The sequence below is a fragment of the Ranitomeya variabilis genome, chromosome 6 (genome assembly GCF_051348905.1).
Source record: "Ranitomeya variabilis isolate aRanVar5 chromosome 6, aRanVar5.hap1, whole genome shotgun sequence".
In the NCBI taxonomy this organism is placed as follows: Eukaryota; Metazoa; Chordata; class Amphibia; order Anura; family Dendrobatidae; genus Ranitomeya; species Ranitomeya variabilis.
The window spans coordinates 52,170,260-52,192,759 of record NC_135237.1 but is presented as its reverse complement, the minus strand read 5'-3'; the positions used below and the strand labels follow the sequence as shown (position 1 = coordinate 52,192,759).

Below are 22,500 nucleotides of genomic sequence, written 5' to 3'. Positions count from 1 at the left end.
TATCTAACATGGGGGGGCGCATGGACATGTGCCGGTATGCGTTGTACTGCGTTTTACGACGCATGCGTCATATAGATGCACAAGACAGGGCGCAGGGGATGCCATTTGTAGCGTTTTCCCTGCGTCGAAATTCCCAATCTGTAGGATCTTATGACAACGCATGCGTCGCAAAACACTGCGTTGTGTACATGCGTTGTTGGTTGCATCGCGTCGCCAACGCTGCGCCCAACAACGCAAATGTGAACGTAGCCTTAGAGATCAGTGCAGGTCCCATAGATTCGACCCCCCATCGATCTATATGGCATTATTTGTGGGTAGGTGATTACTTTGCTTCACCAAACAACCCCTTTGAGGGGTCATAATGCTGTCGGACAAAGTATGGCCTTTGGGGTTTATGGGGTAAAGTAAAGGCATCTCTAGTATTTATTGTCGCGTCCCTACATAAAATAGATGTCATCCCAAATCCATCATTATGGGTTGACATCTGTTACTTTGTAGCTGAACCCTCGACACTCAGCATAAATTGGGCCATTTTTGGGCAAAACCGGTTCAGCGCAGATCCATCTCCTTTGTGGATTTTCATGCAGCATCTGAATAAGACTTCTTAAAGGGGTTATACAGGCTTACTATTTATGACTCATCTTCGGGATAGGTCATCAATATCCGATTGGTGGGGGTCCCCCCAATAATCAGCTGGATACAAACAGTTAAAGGAGCCGAGCAGCAGAGCTATGCTATCTGCAGCGGCCATTCCAGGTACTGCAGTTCCGCTGCTATTCATTTCAATGGGGAACAAGAACTACACAGGGTTTCGGACCCACACCAACCTGCTGTTGATCACCTAACCTAAATAGAAGGCCTGAACAGCCCCTTTATAATATTATCCACATCATATGTTCTGTTCTGTATCAGTCATGTGGACGTGCCTCAAGAACAAGTCTACATTGGATCGATAAACAGTGAAAAATTCAGTTACATAGCGCAAATGATAAAAAAAACATGACAATACCAAAGAAAAAAGAAATGTTAAAATATAAGAGGTTCCTTTTTGGTCATTACTGACCCATAGCCGAACCTCTACACTATTATCAGAAAGGTCTATAATATATCCCCCGTATGCTGATAATAAAGAGGTTTTGGATCTTTTCCATCTTATAAACTCTTATCCTTCTATGAAAACAGTTTTTCCAGCAGAATTATTACATAAGACTACCCCCATAAGAGCGACCACCCGAGCGTTCGGTCACTCTGATGTCTAGAAATTAATGTTCTGCAGGCATGCCTCCAGCTGTGTATATATCTGCTACTAGCCACAGGGGTGGAATGAGGGATGATGGTAAAGACATTGACCCATCTTAGGTACTGACATACGATACCCACGGGTCAGAAATGCATGGGAAAGTCGGGAAGCCAACTGAGAAAACAAGCGTACTATGGGTATCGTTATACCGCAGGACCACTCCTAATGTAAACAGTCTATAAGGTGCTCGCATTCACGGAGCGGAATGACGAATGGCTGTAATGCTAGAATATCCTGGATTATTAGAAAATAATTCACTGTCTACAGTAATTTCATTTCCATCCAACTTCCAAACTAAAAGTTTCCAAAAAGAATATGCAGAACTCGTAACTCATTCTAAAAAATGTCATCACAGAGGATGCTTATTGGTGGGGCAGAGTCTCCTCAAAGTATGAAGACTTCTAGGCAATGATACTAGGAAAAAAAAAAAAAAAAGTATGCAAATTATCACAGTTACAAAGCTCCTTGAAGGATCTGACATAGGGAGCTACGTCTGAAAAGTGTCACTTGCGATGGTTCTTTTCCAACGTCATCCAAAAGTCTCGGCCATGATATCAATCAATGAAGACAAGTGACACTTGGGCAAAGTTTGCTGCATAGTCTAAGAATTATTCGTACTTGACCCAGAACTAAGAACATTAGTCCAAAATTATTACATTTACTCACTTTGGTTCTTCAGCGCTAAACAAAAGATCGAAATCCTCATCAAAGAGGAACGGTGCAGGACTAGCTTGGAACTCCAGCGGGCGGTAAAAGCGAGAGAACGTCTCATCGTCATCAAGTTTCATAACTTCTTTTACGGATTTACTGGTGACCGTCAGAGTTGTGTCCTGCAGGCCTCCGACTGACAAAAATAAGAGAAAGGTGTGAAAAACTGAATGACGCAAACCTGTGCCCACCACAAGAACTTTAAAGCGAATGTCCCCAGTCACTGTTCGGTCCACCATTCTGTATGGATTCATTTCCAATAGTGCATCATGTTTTTATGGATGGGGCTGTAAAAATGATCCTTAGGTCATTCTTCAGGTACAAACTTACATGTTTTTTATACATATACAATTTGTCTACTCAATTTTTCAAAAAAAACATTCTCCAGAACACAGATTTTTTTTGTAATTAGCAGCACAAAAACTCAGCAAAACGGCGGCCACTTGGCCACTATGTTACTGGACCAGCAAAAGGTATACCCCTCCCCCAGAGACTGAAAAACAGAAATTCTGGTATATAGATTTTTTTTTTGCTTGATGGCGTTTACCATAAGGGTAAAATTACTTATATTTTGCTACATCAGACTTTTGCACACATTGCGATAACAAATTTTCTTTAATAAGTGTTATAGGATCTGTGTGGTTTCTATATACATGTCTAGGTATATACCATGTTTGTTTTACATGTTCGTTACTTGAAAAGGAAGTGAAAACATGCCACAAGAAGGAAAAAAACAAAACAAACAACATTACCGGGACCTGATAACACTCACCTTTATTCTGTAATCTTCCCAAAAATGATTCAAGTTTATCCAATTTTCTATCAGATTCCAAATTCATGTCGGGCTTGGCTTCGATTTCTAGGAATAAATTAGTTAAAAAAGTAAAGAAATTCCATCAGCGACTGCGATACAACCTGCCCAACCCTATGGAGGTCCACACGGGAACAATAGAAAACAAGATTAATTGCACCAATTGAACGTAAGAAGGGAACAGAAGGCACTTATGTAAAAATAGCAGATGTTCTAGGAAGCGTACAAAACCAGAAGTGCCACAGTCGGAGAATGGTCCCCTATACTAGAGGCTGCCAAAGTGCCACAACAAAGTGCATTAGGGTGCAGTCAGTCGTAGACCTTCCCAACAGGAGAAGAGGCCCCCCAACAACTGGTCATTGTCCCTCCGAGCCAGAAGGCCACAGTGAGGGGGTCAGGGACTAGTGACCTCCTATAGCTAAAGTCAAGAGAGACCCAATCTTGCTCCTAGCACTTCCCCCTGGCTGCCACCCAAGCAAACTTAGGAGACATCTAGGTCAGCACTCCGTCAGAGAAGACAGCAAGAGGTTTTTAGAGGGGAGCCCAATCTGATGGCCAGACACTTCCCTTCTAGACCGATCAGGAGGGAACTCGTAAGGGAACCGCACCGAAAAGTCCTGGTGACCAGACACACATGCAAAGGGTGACACAGTGAAAACAATGAAGGTATCCTAGCCAGCGTTTGACGGAATTTTAATAAAATCAGCCAAAATACCCAACTAAAATCCACCCCCCCCCCAAAAAAAAAAAAAGTTGTTGAACTGAAGCGTTAATTCACACGCTGCAGATTTTTTGAAGAAAGTTCTGAAAAATGTCCAGTTCATCTGAAACCAGCCCATGTGGATGAATAGCATTTATCTTCAATTGCACAAATGTTTGCAACAGAATCTGGATTGACCCTAAGAGTATGTTCACACAAGGTTTGTTTTCTTCCCAGGTGGGGGAAGATGATGAGGTTTGAGAATAAAGAGTTGGCTGATGAATGGCCGCTCTCTGGGATTGTGGTGATCATGTGGACGGCTTTCATTTCATTAGCCCTATATGCTGCCAGGTTACTGTCTTACTGCACGGCTGGAGTTTACTTTAAAGCCAATATAAAGCTTTGGCAGGTTGTTCAGGAATTGTGCAAATAAATCTATATTTATTAGCCAGATAGAAAAAATGCCAAAACCGTAACCCCCCCGGGTGCGCACAACATTCAGAACTCAATGTGAGCGTGTTATGGCGGAGATCTCTCCCCAGTACTAGCTCAGATCCACCATATAAGAGAATTGGTGCTTGTAGAAAGGGACCATAAACGGAATGAGGAAGAAATAATGATTAATAAGCTCGTTCAGTCCCAATACAACCTGCATATTATTGGCAGCACACTCCCGCTTCGGAACTAAGACGCGCGGCCAACAATATTTTTTAGCCTGCGTAAAGCTTGGCCACCGAATTAGTCGATTTCTGCCATGTTTACCAAGGTCAGTAATTACCTCTTATTTTACTTACTTATATAGTGCCATTAATTCCACAGCACTTTACAGACCATCATTACTGTCCTCAATGGGGCTCACAATCTAGATTGTGTGGGACTATGGGAAGAAAGCGGAGTACCCGGAGGAAACCCACGCAAACTCGGGGAGAACCTACAAACTCCTTGCAGATGACATCTTTGGTGGGATTTGAACCCAGGCCCCCAGTACTGCCAAGCAACACAGTGCTAGCCACTGAGCCACCATACTGTCCCTATTAAAACTTCTCAATTTTTAAGAAAAGTGGGATGTTTGAATGTTATTGTTTACTGCTCATTGCCTATTTTCCAGGCCATGGCTGCAGTCCATCAGTGGTGGCCTGACTATTAGGGAGAGTGTACCTCTCCCCTGCCCCCAGGAAGAAGGCCGTAAGGGGGACAGGAGCACTCCTAAAGAAAGTGCAACCCCTTTAAGGAATAACACCTTGTTATAAGACAGCACAATACATAACATATTATAACCTCTATGTTTTGGAAGAAAAACCTTGCAAACACATACAGGTCTGTGAGCCACTTCTGAGCATGGGGCCACAATGAGAGAAGACAACCTGTTAGGTCTCCTAGTGTCCATAGATCGGGTTTCACTAATGTACCAAAAATTAATGAAAACATTTTTTTGCAAGTGTTTCGGAGCACTTTTTCAAGTGGATTTTGGAGTAGACTCACTCACAAAATGAGCCTGAACCCCCCCCCCCCCCCAGATACTTGCACAATAATGGGTCCCAAGGTCTGAAGTCACTGATCACTAGAGATCATTTCTTATTCTAAATTGTCAAAAAACCCTGTCATGCCTCCTGTGTTACATATCCTGCTTGGGAAGAGGCAAAGGCTATGATACAGTGGGCATGACATGTTCTGTATAGATGGGGGCGGTAGTCCTATGGTTGGCCAAAATAATCCCAGAAGGACACTATACCAGAGGTGTCAAACTGCATTCCTCGAGGGCCGCAAACCATGAGTGTTTTCAAGATTTCCTTAGCATTCCACAAGGTGCTGGAATCATTCTGTGCAGGTGATTAAATTATCACCTGTGCAATACAAGGAAATCCTGAAAACATGACCTGTTTGCGGCCCTCAAGGAATGCAGTTTGACACCTCTGCTCTATACAGAGGCTTTCCAGACCGGTGAGGAACCTCCATTTTATTGTATCTGTATCCACCTTACAGTATGGACATCATACAGAAGAGTATACCAGGTATACAAACCTTCGGACGGCTTGGTGACAAAATTGATCGACTTGGGTTTCAGAGCCAGTGGCGATTGTACAGGTGTTATGGCGGTAGGTGAAGCCAAACCTACAACAGAGACAGCAGCCATTAGGAGAAGGTTCCTTATAGTAATAACGATAACGGATAGCAAGAAACTTTCTTAGTAGAAATTCTAGTTAGTTTCCTATTCTTGGCACCCTGAGCATCATAACATTGGTGTAATTTTTTTTTTTTAACTTCGAATCTATCAGCAGGTTTTTGTTACCTCATCCTAGCAGCATGATTTAGACCCCGATTCTAGTGATGTGTCACTTAGATTACTGGGTGCAGCAGTTCTGACACAGTGTTTAGATCTAATAATGCAGCAGAACTGAGAACACTGCCACTGCCCGCTACCAGGCTCTGTATATACGGTATGCCCATAGACAGCGAGCTGCTTATCACAGGAGGGGGCGGAGTGGGACTTACAAGCGTGTGCCAGCTAGTCACAAAAATGATAATCACTGAGTGCTAAAACCTTCATTCTAAGAAAACAACAGAACACGGGCTGACATGTGACACATCATTGAATTCTGTTGCATTAAGTTGTTGATTAAGTTGCAAAAACCCGCTAATAGATTCCCTTTAAATGCATTTTGGGGCTAAATATTTTTGAAACAGGGTTTCATTCAAAACTTCACATGGTTTGCCTCTGTGTTGCCTACTGCTGGCTGCAGAATGAGTTAATTGAGAATCATTCAGCTCCCTAGAACAATCTGATGGGGAGTTTGTAACTTTTAGCTGTCCTTTTCTGAGCTCCTCAGCAGATTTCAGACCAGGAATCACATCAAGAGGACCTGTCACCAATTATTTCACACTGAACTGGCCACATGATATACTATTGACTACAGAGCAGGATTTATTTTTTTTAATTTCACCTCTTTTGTCCAGATTTGGGGGAAGCGTCAGCACAGCAGAGTTTAGCTGTGTCACATTATAAACCCTTCTATCAGTTCTACCTCTCTTAGCACTGTTGGTTCTGCTGTACTGCCCTCCCCTACCTGTCTCGAGAGGCGTTAAACCTATTCCAGTTACACTCACAGCATCTTGTGATTGTTCTGCAGTTAGAGAAGAGCTGGGTGTCATTACATGTTCTGCACTGAGAGAAGAGCCGGGTGTCATTACATGTCACACAGAAGTAGCTCGTTGTGCTCCAACTCTGGAGTGATTACAAGATGCTCTTAGCACAATAGACATAAGTGACACTCATTTCCAGATAGGCAGAATGGAGGGGGGGGGGGGGCAGCAGGGCTGGCAGTGCTAAGAAAGCTGATAGAAGGATCTGTAATGTGACACTGCTAAACTCTGCTGTGCTGCTCCTTTCCCACAGGGACCTTATCTGAAAAGTGTGAGTCATTTGTGCTCTATACCCAGCACTTTCTAATTATGCAGGAGGTTAGATCGGGAGATCAGAGCTGTAGCCTAAAGGTACTGTCTCACAGTGGCACTTTGGTCGCTACGACGGCACGATCCGTGACTTTCCAGCGATATAGTTACAATCTCGCTGTGTCTGACACGCTACTGCGATCAGGGACCCCGCTGAGAATCGTACGTCGTAGCAGATCGTTTGGAACTTTATTTTGTCGCTGGATCACCCGCTGACATCGCTGCATCGGCGTGTGTGACGCCGATGCAGCGATGTCTTCACTGGTAACCAGGGTAAATATCGGGTTACTAAGCGCAGGGCCGCGCTTAGTAACCCGGTGTTTACCCTGGTTACCATTGTAAATGTAAAAAAAACACAAAAAAAACCACACTACATACTCACATTCCGGTGCCTGTCACGTCCCCGGGCGTCCGCTTCCCTGCACTCCTCCTGCATCCTGTGTCAGCGCCGGCCGGCTGTACATCAGAGCACAGCGGTGACGTCACCACTCTGCTTTACGGCCACGCTTACACAGGATGCAGGAGGAGTGCAGGGAAGCGGACGCCCTGGGACATGACAGGCACCGGAATGTGAGTATGTAGTGTTTTTTTTTTTTTAAATTTACAATGGTAACCAGGGTAAACATCGGGTTACTAAGCGCGGCCCTGCGCTTAGTAACCCGATGTTTACCCTGGTTACCCGGGGACCTCGGCATCGTTGGTCGCTGGAGAGCGGTCTGTGTGACAGCTCCCAGCGACCACACAACGACTTTCCAACAATCACGGCCAGGTCGTATCGCTGGTCGTGATCGTTGGAAAGTTGCAGAGTGTGACGGTACCCTTACATCTCACACACTGAGAAAACCAAGATATGGTAGGGGTGTGTTCTTTCTCTAGTATGTTGCTGCCTGGTTATGACTGGGCAACTCATACAGGGTGAAGTACACACCCCCAGTGAAAATTACCTAAAAACACCCACTTAGACTTAACTAAAGTCAACTCATTAGGTGCCATATAATTTGCTAATATCTCCGCAATGGAGCGGCAAAATTAAAAAATAAAGTTTTATTTTGCTCTGCAGCCATTATTACATTGTGTGTCCAGTTCAATTTGGGGAAAGCTCGTCTTTAAATTAAAGTCGATTTATTGTAGAGGTAGGTGCATGTCATGACCTATTGGGATAGAAAGCAGCACCATTGTAAATGGGCCAGAGAGGAGACTGCCCACTGGGTTTGTTGGATAAGGGTGTTGAATCTATATTGTGAGAAGTTTTTGGGATCATAGAAACTTTGGAGAAAATTGTAAACTGTTCTAGAAGTGTAGTAAAATGAGTCAAGGCCACAAACCTTTTTTCACCATTCGTCCCGCAACAGTGAACTGAGTGGAGTCATTGGAGGCGCCGATGCCCTTAGATTTCCAGGCCTCTTCTCGAATAGTAATCTGCTGCTTCCTCTCCTCTATGGTCATTTGTGCCCCATCAGCAACTCTTTGCTTTGGAAAAAAAGAAAACAAAGTCTGTTCGTTGAACAAAAAAACCTTTTTTTTCCGCATATCACTCCATCTAAAATTATCAACTCATTGTAACAGAAAAATGGTCTGTGATCAAGGCCCTAAATAAATATAGACTGCAACAATGTAATGATCCCCAAGTATAAAGAAGAAGCTTCTATGAAACACTGGAAAGACTACAACTCCTCCAATAAATGTACAATCAGCAAAGACATCTGGGAATTTGCAACAATTGCAGGAACTGGTGAGAACAATAGATAAGGGCGAGATTGGGGACTACTTTCTATTTACGAAAATCTAAGAATTTCAAAACTACACAAAATGGAAAATCAGAGTTAACCATTGCCAATTTTATAGTGAATAATGAATAACTATAACCACCCCCCACTAGGAAAATCACCTTACAAATAATGACAAACCAGCTCACTAGCATTGGAATAAAATGCATTGTACTAGGATTATTGATGAAAATTCTGTCTACCAGCAGTCACCACTAGAGGGAGCATTGCATACTGTGCATACATAGAATTCAATAATAACAGCAGACAAGAGGCTCCCTATAGTGGTGAGAACCTGCAATTGAATAGTTTAGATTTGGACCTTTGCACCACAAAAATGGATCAATGACTGCTCAGACTTCCTTCCACATTTTATTAGCTTGGTTAATACACTATGATTGTCATGATGCTATTAAAAGCGGGTTTCCTTTTTGTGGATCATTTTGATTACACTTTGTTTTCCCCATAATTTTAAAATGGGTAACAAAAAACAAAACAAAACAATTTTGTCGGAGCAAATGGAAAAATAGTAAAAATGTAAGGGGACAAAAAAAACCCAAAAAAAACGTACAAGAAAAACCAGCCTTGTCGTGTAGGCTTTAGATTTCCCTAGCTATAATTAAAAAAAACAAAAACAAAAAAAAACACATTAGGCTGGTTTCACATTTGCATTTTTTGCCGCTGCGTTTTAGCGCAAAAAACCGCATGCGTTTTTTTCCCTATATTTAACATTAAAAACGCATGCGTTTTTTTTGCATGCGTTTTGCCGCGTTTGACGCATGCGTCTTTTCAATGCTTGTGTTTTGTTGCAGAAATGCAACATGTAGTAATTTCTAGAGGCGTTTTTTTGCCGCAAAAAAAGTATTGCTGTCTATGTAAACACATGCGTTTCAATAGAAAAAAACAAGAATACACACTGATAAGCCACCCCCCACCATCCAGGTGATAAAGGGATCCAAACCCTAACCCTAACCCTACCCCTAACCCTAGGGATCCTAACCCTAACCCTACCCCTAACCCTAACCCTAGCTATTTCTATTTATAGTGGGTTTTCTAGATGATTTTGATGATTGGCAGCTGTCACACACTTCTCAGCATGCGTTTCAAAAATGCAAACGCAGGAAAAAACGCATGTAAACGCGTCAAAACGCCGCGTTTTTTTTTACCGCATGAGAGAACGCATGCGTCTAAAAAACGCAGCGTTTGCACGCGTTTACATGCGTTTTTTTCACCACCTGCATTTGCATTTTAAACGTTGCGTTTTTAAACACAAATGTGAAACCAGCCTTACCATGAAAGATTAGAATTTAATTTTTAAAAAAAAAAATAGAAAAATATAAAGAAAAATTAATACAATGCTTTTTCAATTTTCTCTATTCCAGTTATCTACTAATTAAAAAATAAACAAAATATACATATTGTCTAAAATGAAGCCTTGAATCTTGAACCTAAAAATTACAATGTCACTCGCTTCCAGGACTGGAATTGAATGGAGCAGAGCAGCAATACTATGCAAAATCCAAGATTGGGCATGGTACTGTCAGAAAGAAGGCGGCCATTGACTAGTCCTGACACCACCATGCTTCTTGGTGCACATTTCCCCCATGCGTACTCGGCACGATTTGCACAGATCAGCCATATTAACAGTCACATTGTTTTTCCTCCATCATTTCTAGAACTCCCCAAATCTAGAGGATTTTTGAAAGACGAGAGACATACAAAGAATCCCTCCCCCACCCCGCTGCTACCCCCATAAGTCACTGATCCCTCACAGAAAGACATTGAAAGCTGAGTTTTTGACAGCAGATGATAACCATGACAGGAAGGAAACTTCCCGGACTTTCTACTTCTCAAAAGGAGTTCAGCGAGAAGACAAAATGAGAGATGACCATCACAGCATTACCGAGACCAGACGGCAGGATGTGCGTGTCACTGGACAGAGTCCACCTGTGCGGCCGCTCCATCCGCGCTATATACCTGCCAGGGCAGACATGCAAGATGTACCAGAAAAAAAAAAAAGGTTTGCCGCAAAAACTAAAAATCATCATGCGTGATACTTTTTTTTTTATATATAAAGTGACTTTCTAATTTGAAGTATGGGAAGATGAAAGTCACGACAGTGTCCCTGAAGCCTCCGCCTGGGTCACAGGACACAAGCTTTCTGTGACTTTCTATTCCTCAGATTTCATATAGACAAATACAACAGTTTTTACTTCTGGAATACGGATGAATTACACACACAAAAAAAAAAAAAAAAAGTGGCAAGTTTGCCATTATTATTAGGGAAGAGTATCTCCCACTTGAGGAACCCAGGAGACCTTCAGCCACAGCCATCTGGATATTTTTATGAAACTATTCATAAAGCTTCCTCCAACTTTTTTGCACACAATTTTTCACAGTGATTCGCTGGAGAACCCCACTTGCCGTAGTTCTGGCTCTTTGCTAAAACTTTCTGCATCATGAAGGATGCACCTCTGCGACCTAATGTTTGTTTCTTAGTCCTCTTGTGCCATGCACACGACCATCCCATTCATATTTTATAGGACTATCAAATTGTCCAGGGCTGGGTCCCGGAAACAGAACCCCACCCTCAGGGATCAGACAATTATCACCCGGCCCGCTATCCTTTTCCATTTTTGTTTTTATGATCCGCGTGCAATCATGTTCCATATGGGGTGAGAATATCGCACTGAAGTTCATCACTGGCCCTCTCCTCATTACTAGGACTTTTTAGGGCCGCACCCAAAAAACAATTGCTTTATTGTCATGTCATAATACAAATACATGTCTCGAGGAGAAAATCTTGAAACAAGATCGATGTTGGGAAGGGGTCACCATTTCAGAGCATCAACGTCCCCATCACCAACTCGTGCCATCCGCACTTACGGCAGCGTGACCTCAGTGACGGGTTCCACTTCATGGCTCCAGAACACGTTCCAGCGTAGTAGAAAACCGTTGTTTTCGCCATTCTTTACCACATATTGCGGTTTTCTAATATTTGGCAACTATGCGGCTTTCTATTAGACCAACGAAAGCGTTCCCGTAAGGTCAGTAGTCTGTGATTACTCTTCTGGACAAACATCTTTACACGTATTCCTCTGCAGCACAAGACGCTCATCACCTCCTTCTATTGGTTATTTAGCAGCTTACGGATAAGACATAGAATACAGCGTCACCAACACATGAGATACGGAAATAAATCATTTTTCCGATGATTTGTATCATGTTACTGTTTGGATCCAATATGGCAACTGCACTAAGGGAAAGTTGATGTTAACAAATGAACTGAGCAAAACTAAGGGTAAGTTCACACTGAATTTTTGCATGTGAATTTTGAGGTGCATCCGCTTATGAATCTGTGTGAATAAATTCCACAACTATACAATTTGCATATTTCCGGCCACATTCTGACTAGACTTGTCCAGCCTCAATCAATACACTTGCATTGAGCGGGGCCACGAATGTCTAGTTGGCATGTGACTGCATGTATGCAGATACACGCCGCCGGCATCAGAGAATCCTCACAGACCACAGTTTGCACGTGATGTGAGGATTCAAAAGTCTGCAGTCACAGATTGACTGTAGACTTGTTGCCTAAGGCCGGAGAACCCCTTTACATTATATGTTCTATATGTAAAGATGATTATTTAGAAATTATGAAAATGTGTGGATACTCCTATCCTATCCCGCTTGGAACATTTCAACTGTTGGCAATTTACGATTGGATCTTTATGACATATCAAGGTTTTGTTTTTTTTGTTTTTTAAAAAAGCTTTCTGCTTCCTCTCTAGTGTACTCCGGGTCAGTACAGGCAGAAAAACAACTTTTCAGGACCTGGCTTGGAGCTGGGAAAACATCCAAAAAGGAGTTGCATCATACCCAGAGGTAAACCAGAACGCCAAGATCATGTCCAGAACATTGCGGGCCGGTGTAGATGTCCTAGAACATGTCCCATCGCTTGGTAACCTACTCAAATACTTAGATATTTGCACTCCGCTCCTTATCTATGATGCAGCTGCTGGAAGGGCCAGAAGTCTGACAAAAGTGGAAAAAGATCAGAATGGATTTTTGACGATTTTTAATATTACATCAAGTGATTGCACACACGGGATGGTCATAATTAAATTATCTGCAAAACAACCATCCATGTAAACTTGTACTCAACACTAAGGTGAATAATGCTCGTGGGTTTTCTAAAGTTGATGAAGTCTAGTGTCTGGAGTCTAGACATTTGGCATTTGACCTTTTTCCCTCATCTAGCGGAGTGAGGGAGATGAAGAGGGGCTAATCTGCGGTGTTCAGGATCTGTGCCAAATGTCACGACTTTCTACCTGTGCCAAACCCACTACACAGAGGACATGAAGTGGCCTGAGGCCAAAGGTCGTTACACTTTGATAAGGCACCATACATCAACGCAAGAAGAAGTTAGCTCTGAATTTAGGTCATGGAAAATACCCGACTATTTTTAAAATTAGAGTGTGAGATTAATCTTATTATTTATGATGTATAAAGTAGGTTTCTAAACAAATACAGGTCACAGTAAGAAAGCTAAATACACTGCTCAAAAAAAAATAAAGAACAGTGAAATCCCACGTCCTAGATATCACTGAATGAAATATTCCAGTTGTAAATCTTTATTCATTACATAGTGGAATGTGTGGAGAACAATATAACCTAAAAATGATCAATGTAAATCACAACTAATATCCTACGGAGGTCTGGATTTGGTGCTCAAAATCAAAGGGGAAAATTAAGTTACAGGCTGATCCAACTTCAGTGGAAATCCCTCAAGACAAGGAAATGATGCTCAGTAGTGTGTGTGGCCTCCACGTGCCTGTATGATCTCCCTACAACGCCTGGGCATGCTCCTGATGAGGCGGCGGATGGTCTCCTGAGGGATCTCCTCCCAGACCTGGACTAAAGCGTCTGCCAACTCCTGACAGTCGGTGGTGCAACGTGACATTGGTGGATGGTGCGAGATATGATGTCCCAGATGTGTTCAATCGGATTCAGGTCTGGGGAACGGGCAGGCCAGTCCATAGCTTCAATGCCTTCATCTTGCAGGAACTGCTGACACACTCCAGCCACATGAGGTCTGGCATTGTCCTGCATTAGGAGGAATCCAGGGCCAACCGCACCAGCATATGATCTTACAAGGGGTCTGAGGATCTCATCTCGGTACCTAATGGCAGTCAGGCTACCTCTGGCGAGCACATGGAGGGCTGTGCGGCCCTCCAAAGAAATGCCACCCCACATCATTACTGACCCACTGCCAAATCGGTCATGCTGAAGGATGTTGCAGGCAGCAGATCGCTCTCCACGGCGTCTCCAGACTCTGTCATGTCTGTCACATGTGCTCAGTGTGAACCTGCTTTTATCTGCGAAGAGCACAGGGCGTCAGTGTCGAATTTGCCAATCCTGGTGTTCTGTGGCAAATGCCAAGCGTCCTGCACGGTGTTGGGCTGTGAGCACAACCCCCATCTGTGAGCACAACCCCCATCTGTGGACGTCGGGCACTCAGACTATCCTCATGGAGTCTGTTTCAAACCATTTGTGCAGACATGCACATTTGTGTCCTGCTGGAGGTCATTTTGCAGGACTCTGGCAGTGCTCCTCCTGTTCCTCCTTGCACAAAGGCGGAGGTAGCAGTCCTACTGCTGGGTTGTTGCCTTCCTACGGCCCCCTCCACATTTCCTGGTAGCGCCTCCAGCCTCTGGACACTACGCTGACAGACACAGCAAACCTTCTTGCCACAGCTCGCATTGATGTGCCATCCTGGATGAGCTGCACTACCTGAGCCACTTGTGTGGGTTGTAGAGTCAGTCTCATGCTACCACAAGTGTGAAAGCACAACCAACATTCAAAAGTGACCAAAACATCAGCCAGAAAGCATTGGTACTGAGATGTGGTCTGTGGTCCCCACCTGCAGAACCACTCCTGTATTGAGGGTGTCTTGATAACTGCCAATCATTTCCATCTGTTGTCTATTCCATTTGCACAACAGCATGTGAAATTGATTGTCAATCAGTGTTGCTTCCTAAGTGGACAGTTTGATTTCACAGAAGTTTGATTTACTTGGAGTTATATTCTGTTTAAGTGTTCCCTTTATTTTTTTGAGCAGTGTAGATAAACTTAATATGTATAGTTATTGTTCATTCCATCCTATAAGATTTCATTGGACCATGTCCATGTGATTGGCTCCCGACTGATGCCCTAAATGTAAAAAGTGCCAATCAGTGGTGGGGTAATACAAAGCAAAAGGACTAGATGGCACGAGTCGAGACAACTAGTCCTGTAGTGAATCTCCCGCTAATAAAACAATGATTTTTTTCAAATATCAAAACTACAGCAAGCAGCCCAGTAAGTAACACATTGCTGGAATCAGGGTCTATGTCTCTACATTACGCTGCTCTCAGATTTGGTGGTAAAATTTTGGTGACTGGTTCAGTTTAAAACTAATCAACTTCATGACAAGTTTCTTAAACCAAAAGCTATGGTTCCCACAAGTCTTTCTGCTTTTGGAGTGGAAACGCTCTTAAAATCTTTTGAAAAACTTGAGAGTTTACGCTCAGCTTATGCTACAAAAATTCAGCAACACAAGACATCCCAGAGTCGACCAACAAGCCCAATATCAATTTGTTGGTGGCAATTTAGTTTATTACTCTATGTATGTATTCTCAAAAATATAATATTTTACACCCTTGAATCTTTTATTCATCCAAATTCACCTTCCATCTCCAAGGATGACGTTCTGCAAACATCAAGGGACTCGACTCTCTCTCTCTATCATTACTGACCTTAAAAAGGTAGAGAAAACAGATATAAAAAGAAAGAAAAAGGGATAAGCTATTGGAAACACACCAAACAGCAACCCCCTAGTGTCAGCCGCCAGAGCGACGGGTATTTTACAGGTGGTACCAATGGGGAAGGGCACTAGTAATAAGGACTCGCACGGCCCAGTTATAGGTAAAAAAGCAGCATTTATGAGCTGTGAGCAAAGTTATGGGGAAACAAAGTCTTACTTTCAACACTACTTCGACAAGTAATTTTACTGAGGAGCTGGTAAATCAACCATCAATATGTATCGAATATATATATCCATTATATAGATGATCTCGTTATCCTTACTGGATCCGAAGGATCACTGGAGACATGAACTGATGATCTACTGCATTATGCCGAGATCTAGTGCAATCCATCCAAAAATGCTTCAACGATCACGGACGTTTTAGGTAACTTGCGCCTATATGAGAGCCAATGTGATGACCATGTGAAGTGCAAGATTTATTTACTTAAAATTGGCATTTTTTGTCAAATTCACTCAAGTTTGGGCCACTTCCAGTAATCTTTTTTTTGTCTGTCGAAGTGTATTTCACATGAGAACAAGCAATGTAGAACAGTTTAAAGTAAGACCCCTGGTGGATGACACTTTGGAACAAGTTTAGAAAAGCAAAAAATGTTTGTCATCACATTGACCCTCAAGACAAAATTTCCCAAAAGACAGTGACCATTGATGAGTAAGCTGTCCGCCATCTTTGACCAACAATATTGCCAAAAATACATGGGTTGAGGTCAGTTTTCCTGTCCGTCAGGCAACCACACCATGGCTTAATTCATGAGACCAAGACTGAAGGAACTACGTCACTGAGGATTGTGGGCATACTGGCAGCCGGACGCCCATTTCCAGGCAGTAAGGTCATCTTTTAACATTACGCCATCACTCATTATTGATGTATAGAGCAAGTGTTTTCCCTTTTTTTGCAATGATCTTTTAAAAGGGACTGTCAGCACAGAATGACTGTTCAAACCAAGAACAGGCGCTCTGTGCACCATTGGTGAGGCCAAACATTGAAGTGCACTTATTTGTTTTCCACCCACCTCCGTTCTTTGCTGCCTCTATAAAGCCAGAGCTGTCAAAGAACAAGGGGGGTTGGAGACAGAGAAAATAAGGAGGTGGGAAGGTGCATTGAATGGTTTTTGGCCAATCCAAGGGTGCTCCACGCGTACTTTATTTGAACCGTCATTTTGCGCCAACTCCCTAAATTAGGCTATTGGCCATCATATTATTTATATAAGGTTCTCGCCATCCTAATATGGTCTACATATGGTTCTCGCCATCCTAATATTATCTATATAAGGTTCTCGCCATCCTAATATGGTCTACATATGGTTCTCGCCATCCTAATATTATCTATATAAGGTTCTCGCCATCCTAATATGGTCTATACATGGCTCTCGCCATCCTAATATGGTCAATACATGGCTCTCCCCATCCTAATATGGTCAATACATGGCTCTCCCCATCCTAATATGGTCAATACATGGCTCTCCCCATCCTAATATGGTCAATACATGGCTCTCCCCATCTTAAGGTCTATATAAGGTCCTCGCCAACCTAATAAGGTCTATATATGGCTTTCGCCATTATAACATGGTCTATACATGGCTCTCCCCATCCTAATATGGTCTACACATAGCTCTCGTCATCTTAATAAGGTCTATACATGGCTCTCGCCATCCTAATATGGTCTATACATGGCTCTCACTATCCTAATATGGTCTATACATGGCTCTCACTGTCCTAATATGGTCTATACATGGCTCTCGCCATCCTAATAAGGTCTATATAAGGTTCTCGCCATCCTAATATGGTCTGTACATGGCTCTCGCCATCCTAATAAGGTCTATATAAGGTTCTCGCCATCCTAATATGGTCTATACATGGCACTCGCCATCCTAATAAGGTCTATACATGGCACTCGCCATCCTAATATGGTCTATACATGGCTCTCGCCATCCTAATATGGTCTATACATGGCTCTCGCCATCCTAATAAGGTCTATACATGGCTCTCGCCATCCTAATATGGTCTATACATGGCACTTGCCATCCTAATAAGGTCTATACATGGCTCTCGCCATCCTAATATGGTCTACATCAGGTTCTCACCATCTTGTGAGTGCGCACTACTTATTTGAGGAACATTTAGGACCTGGTTTGTCATAAGAAGGAACAGTTGAATTATTTGCGAGTGCACACAGTTTCCTCACCTGATGTATAGGAACAAAATACTGGCATTTATGGGCGGCAGGTATAGCAGGAGTGTAAATAGAAGCATAGACAGGTTCCTATGGACAGAGGCAGAAGCAAAGCAAGAAAATTAGAAGAAAAAAAAAAGGAGCAAAAAGGAGTAACCATTAAAGAAAAAGCAAAAGTATAGACGGCTAGCTTAAGAAGCAGCATAGAGCAACATTAACGGACGGGGGCAAAACGCTGACATATGCACGTGTGATAATTCTGTATATGCTTTCCAAAGCCATACACATTTCATGCAATGTGTGCAGCCAGAGACCAAAACAATGACTACATGTTCCTGGCTATGACATGATCCAGCATATTCCTAACCCGACCTGTAAGAATCCATCTCCACCGTGTAAACATGAGAGACGTGTGTGGAGCGTAAACTGGAGACGGCCACATTCACTAGCGGTATGCAATGACCCGGAATACAGCACGAGGCAATCATGGGCACCAATAACTCATAGTAGACATCACGTGAAAGCTGCGCAAAAAAAGCGTATAACTGCACACAGCCAACAGTAGAAACACAGGTTCCAAGCCGTTGTGGCGGGGTGCGGCTTACCCACAGCCGATTAGACAGGACATAATCATCTCTTATATCTCCTTCTTCCTACAGGTTAAAACAAACAGGGTGATGAGGTAGAAAGACTTAGGGGAAGCAATACTACACAAGTCATAGGATCAGGGCACTGCTGCCGCTTCGTGGGGCACATGGGGGTAGTCACTGGTAAACCCTCGGAATGACTGACTCCCTACGAGCAACATTTTTCACATTATTAGGAAACCCTTGACTATAGAAAGACATGATCAAATGATGGAAACATGATATACCGGTGCAAGGGTAGAATAAACATCACCGCCATGTCTGGGCTACGTCTGGCCTGATGGCCAATCCAGTGACTGGACTAAGGTGAGATCACAAATCTATAAAACCCAAGAGTGATCATTTGACATAAGGGGGAAAAAAAAAAAAGCATTAAAATCACATTAATGACTACGCACACGCTGCATCTATGGCTACAGCTCCTGGTGTATACATCAACATTTCCATAACCTTCACTGACATGAAAGAGGAGAGAAGTGTCCCCCTTTGGCCTCCTTCGGACTGCATTAGCATGCCAGTTTATTTCACTTTCCCATTAATACAGTCGTTACTAAACCATCTACTGTATGGAATACAACTATTTTCAACAGGGTCATTGATTAGATGGATCCATCAAGACTACGGCCATCCATCAAGTCCACACATCCAAAAAACAGCTCTGGCTACCACTCATTAAGACCGGCGTTTCGGATCCCAGTCATAATGAGGGACTCACCCTATGGTGCGGTTTTTGAAATAAAACAAAAAACACTTTCTAATCCTGGAAAATCCCTTTATATACAAATCTGCTGTTCCCATGAAGCTGAACTTTGCCAATGCACAATTAAAATGTATATTGAAGAAAAGGAAATCCTGCCAAAAAACCCTATATTTTCCTTTAGAAGCAAAATTTCCATTAAATCCTGTGCCAATGACCTTTCAAGTTAATCTACTCCAAAAGAAAGGGAACCAAACGTGAACTGAGCTCACACTTTCTGCGAATGTCTTAAAATACGGCACATCTGGAGTGAGGCTTTTTTTTTTTTTTTTTTTTTTTCTTCTTTCCTTTCCACCCCCCCAAAGAGAACTCCACAAACAAAAAATCAGCCTGCAACTTCTAAATGGCCGTCCACACAATGAATTCACCTCAATTCACCGTCCATCAGTTTTCATTTCTGGAAGAGGTTTATAAACATTTTTCTTAATAGGTTTCCTGTGAGAAGAAACGTAAGTGAACTTTGAAGATAATGGAGGCAGAAAAGTCCATGGGATCCAAGTCGCTGCGAGTTCGGGTTGGACCGTACTGGAGGTAAAGTATTAAATGCACAAAGTTGTTCTTAATATTTTATATGTTATTTAGGATAAAGGTTATTGCAATTGCTTATTTAGTCCCTGTAATTTATGCTCCTCCTGACGAAACTGTAGGAAGGAACTTTGTAATGTCAGTGGAAAGTTCTGAGATTCCTAGGTGTAAGATAGCATCGCGTACGCCCTGGGGCGAGCCGAGGAGCCGCTACGCGCCTATACTTTAGAGCCTAAATAAGTGTCAAGACATGCTTGGGATATGAGAAGAGAATTTCAAAGATTACTCGAATAATTACAACCGCGGCTAAATATAAACCCCACCATATAAGTGCGCCTGTAATGTAAACCCAATCCAATATGGCCGTGGGGTAGTGCTGCCTCTGTTAGGGTAAGTTCACACAGGGAGTTTTTTCCTGCTTTTTTATGCTAATTTTCAGGTGTTTTTTACAGTACCAGCAAAGCCTATGAGATTTCAGAAATCTCATGCACACACATTGGTTTTTTGTGTCATCAGGATTTTGTGCTTTGCTGCGTTTTTTGGACATAGAGCATGTCACTTTCAGCGTTTTTCACCCATTGACTTGAATGGATGGTGAAAAAACACTGCAAATATTTGCCGCAGAAAAGTCAAGGAGAGCCGGAAGACACTCTGCTCTGCTACATCTAGATGGCAGGCCGCATGATGCGTCCATACAGCCTGTCATCCAGCAGAGCGGACCTGAACCCCATTCACTTGAATGGGGGGCCGGCAATACAGTGTTTGACACGCTGCCATATGCATGACAGCGCGGCAAACACCTATTGTGATCGGCGGGGAAATCATCCCCGCCAGTCAGAGAGCCGCAGTTCTCACGCTGTCAGAAGACCGTGGGAGTGCTCAGCTGTGATCGGAGGTATAAACTTCACCTCCGGTCACTGGTGTCAGCTGGTGGGACTACTGCTCCATCATTTGACACCTGCTAACGCTAATAACAGTGAGAGCAGGAGCGGCGGATGGGAGTTTTCATCTGCTGCTCCTGCGCTATAAATAATTGAATTAAAAAAATGGCGTGAGTTACCCCCTATTTTTGATAACCAGCCATACAAAACTCACAGGTGGGGGGCTGCAACCCCCAGCCGTCAGCTTCAGCAAGGCTAGTTATCAGGAATAGAGGGGTCCTCACGCTTTTTTAAAAATAATTTAAATAAATAAATTTAAAAAAATGGCGTGGGGTCCCCCCATTTTTGACAACCAGCCTTGCTAAAGCTCACAGCTGGTATTCTCAGGCTGGTAAGGGGCCATTGATATAGGCCCCCCAGCCTAAAAATAGCAGCAGTAGCTGCCCAGAAAAAAAACCTTACAATCGCGTAGGAGGTGATTACCAATGCTGAAAAGGATAGAGTAACGAAGAACCAGAAGAGACAGGTGGGTTTAAAAAACAAAATTTAAGGCACTAGTTTGCCATTACTAAAAACTTGTCCATACTATAAAATATTACAATCCTCACTCAGCTAATTGTATTTTTTGCTTTGTGCAGGCCATAGACCGTTTATACTGCTATTCTATGCATACAAGTTCACATCAAGCTTGGGAAAGTTCCTGGCACCAAAATGTATCACCAATGGACCCCAAATATCCGGAGGTGACATAACTTTCTGCTGCAGAGAAATGAATGGCATTCAATGTAGTGGGATCTGGTAGAAATTCCTATGGGAATCTGCATCTTTTACTTCTTATAACAGGATGTTTATGGTGACATAGGCAACTGTATACCAGTGTAGCAGCATATTTCGTAGACAATACTATACATTGGGAAAGTCTCCTAACGTATACGTCCAATGGAGGACTCGTTCACATCTTGGTCTCTGTTCAAACTGTGCTTAACAAGATTATGCTACAATATCAAAATAACAGAAGTCAAGATAGATTTTGCTCCAAGAGCAAAAATAAAAACAAATCCACTATCAGAAAGCCACTAACAGAAGACAATAATGACTTTCCTTCAGCTCTCCATTTCAAGAACACATGTACTTCATCTGCTTTCATCTCCCGTAAGTGATGGAAAGCTCTATGAGAACTGTATACCACATATGGCTATCAGCTGTGAGAATGGAACTGACGTTAATACACTTTAGGACCATTTCTTTACATAGATCATCTTCCTAGGTATAAAGCTTTCGGTGGGTACACCTGGGACCCATTACTGGACCTCCAAAGATCCTTTGATGTTAAGTCAGCAGGAATCTGTCACAAGGAAGGAAAGGTACATTTTTAAACATACTGTTGACTTAAAAGGTCAACCCCTATTAAACCAATGTGCATATGATATTCCACATGCGAACTGGCTGATTGCATCTAATTTAATATTCTCAGTTTAAAGAAAGGATTGGAAATACCGCCTTCATACCCACATACACTCCACACCAAATTAAAAATGCTGTTCTGGCTCTTTAAAAAGAGGTTTACATGAGTTTTGGACATTTTTTTCCTTTACAGTCAGATAACCTCTTTAATCAAGTCAACCTCTAGAAGTAACCATGACTGCTTTTGATTCAGTGGTGTTCAATTCACCCATTGCGGTACCCAATAAATTTAATTGCAAAATGTCCTCATGAAACTTCCTAATGGCACACAAGAATGCAATACCTATGGTAATGAATATATGTTTGATATGAAAGGAATTGACTTAAAATTGCACAAACATCTGATGCAGGATATGCTCAACTAAAATTTTCTGCTAGCCATTTCCCTTTATGTCAGTTCCACAGGGAAGGGAGGATATAGAGAATCTAATATGTTTTGTGGCCTTTGACCTT

General features: G+C 42.6%; 1 protein-coding gene across 2 annotated transcripts in view; it reads right to left on the bottom strand.

The window, feature by feature from the left end:
* The window catches only part of SVIL (supervillin), a 227,816-nt gene that overhangs the window by 43,158 nt on the left and 162,158 nt on the right, over positions 1-22,500 (bottom strand). For both annotated transcript variants that reach the window (XM_077268476.1, XM_077268475.1), the window contains 4 exons: positions 8,295-8,439; positions 5,542-5,631; positions 2,781-2,867; positions 1,967-2,144 (listed from right to left, as the gene is read on the bottom strand). In XM_077268476.1, the coding sequence (XP_077124591.1) occupies positions 1,967-2,144; positions 2,781-2,867; positions 5,542-5,631; positions 8,295-8,439 (500 nt within the window). The remainder of the gene's footprint in view (positions 1-1,966; positions 2,145-2,780; positions 2,868-5,541; positions 5,632-8,294; positions 8,440-22,500) is intronic.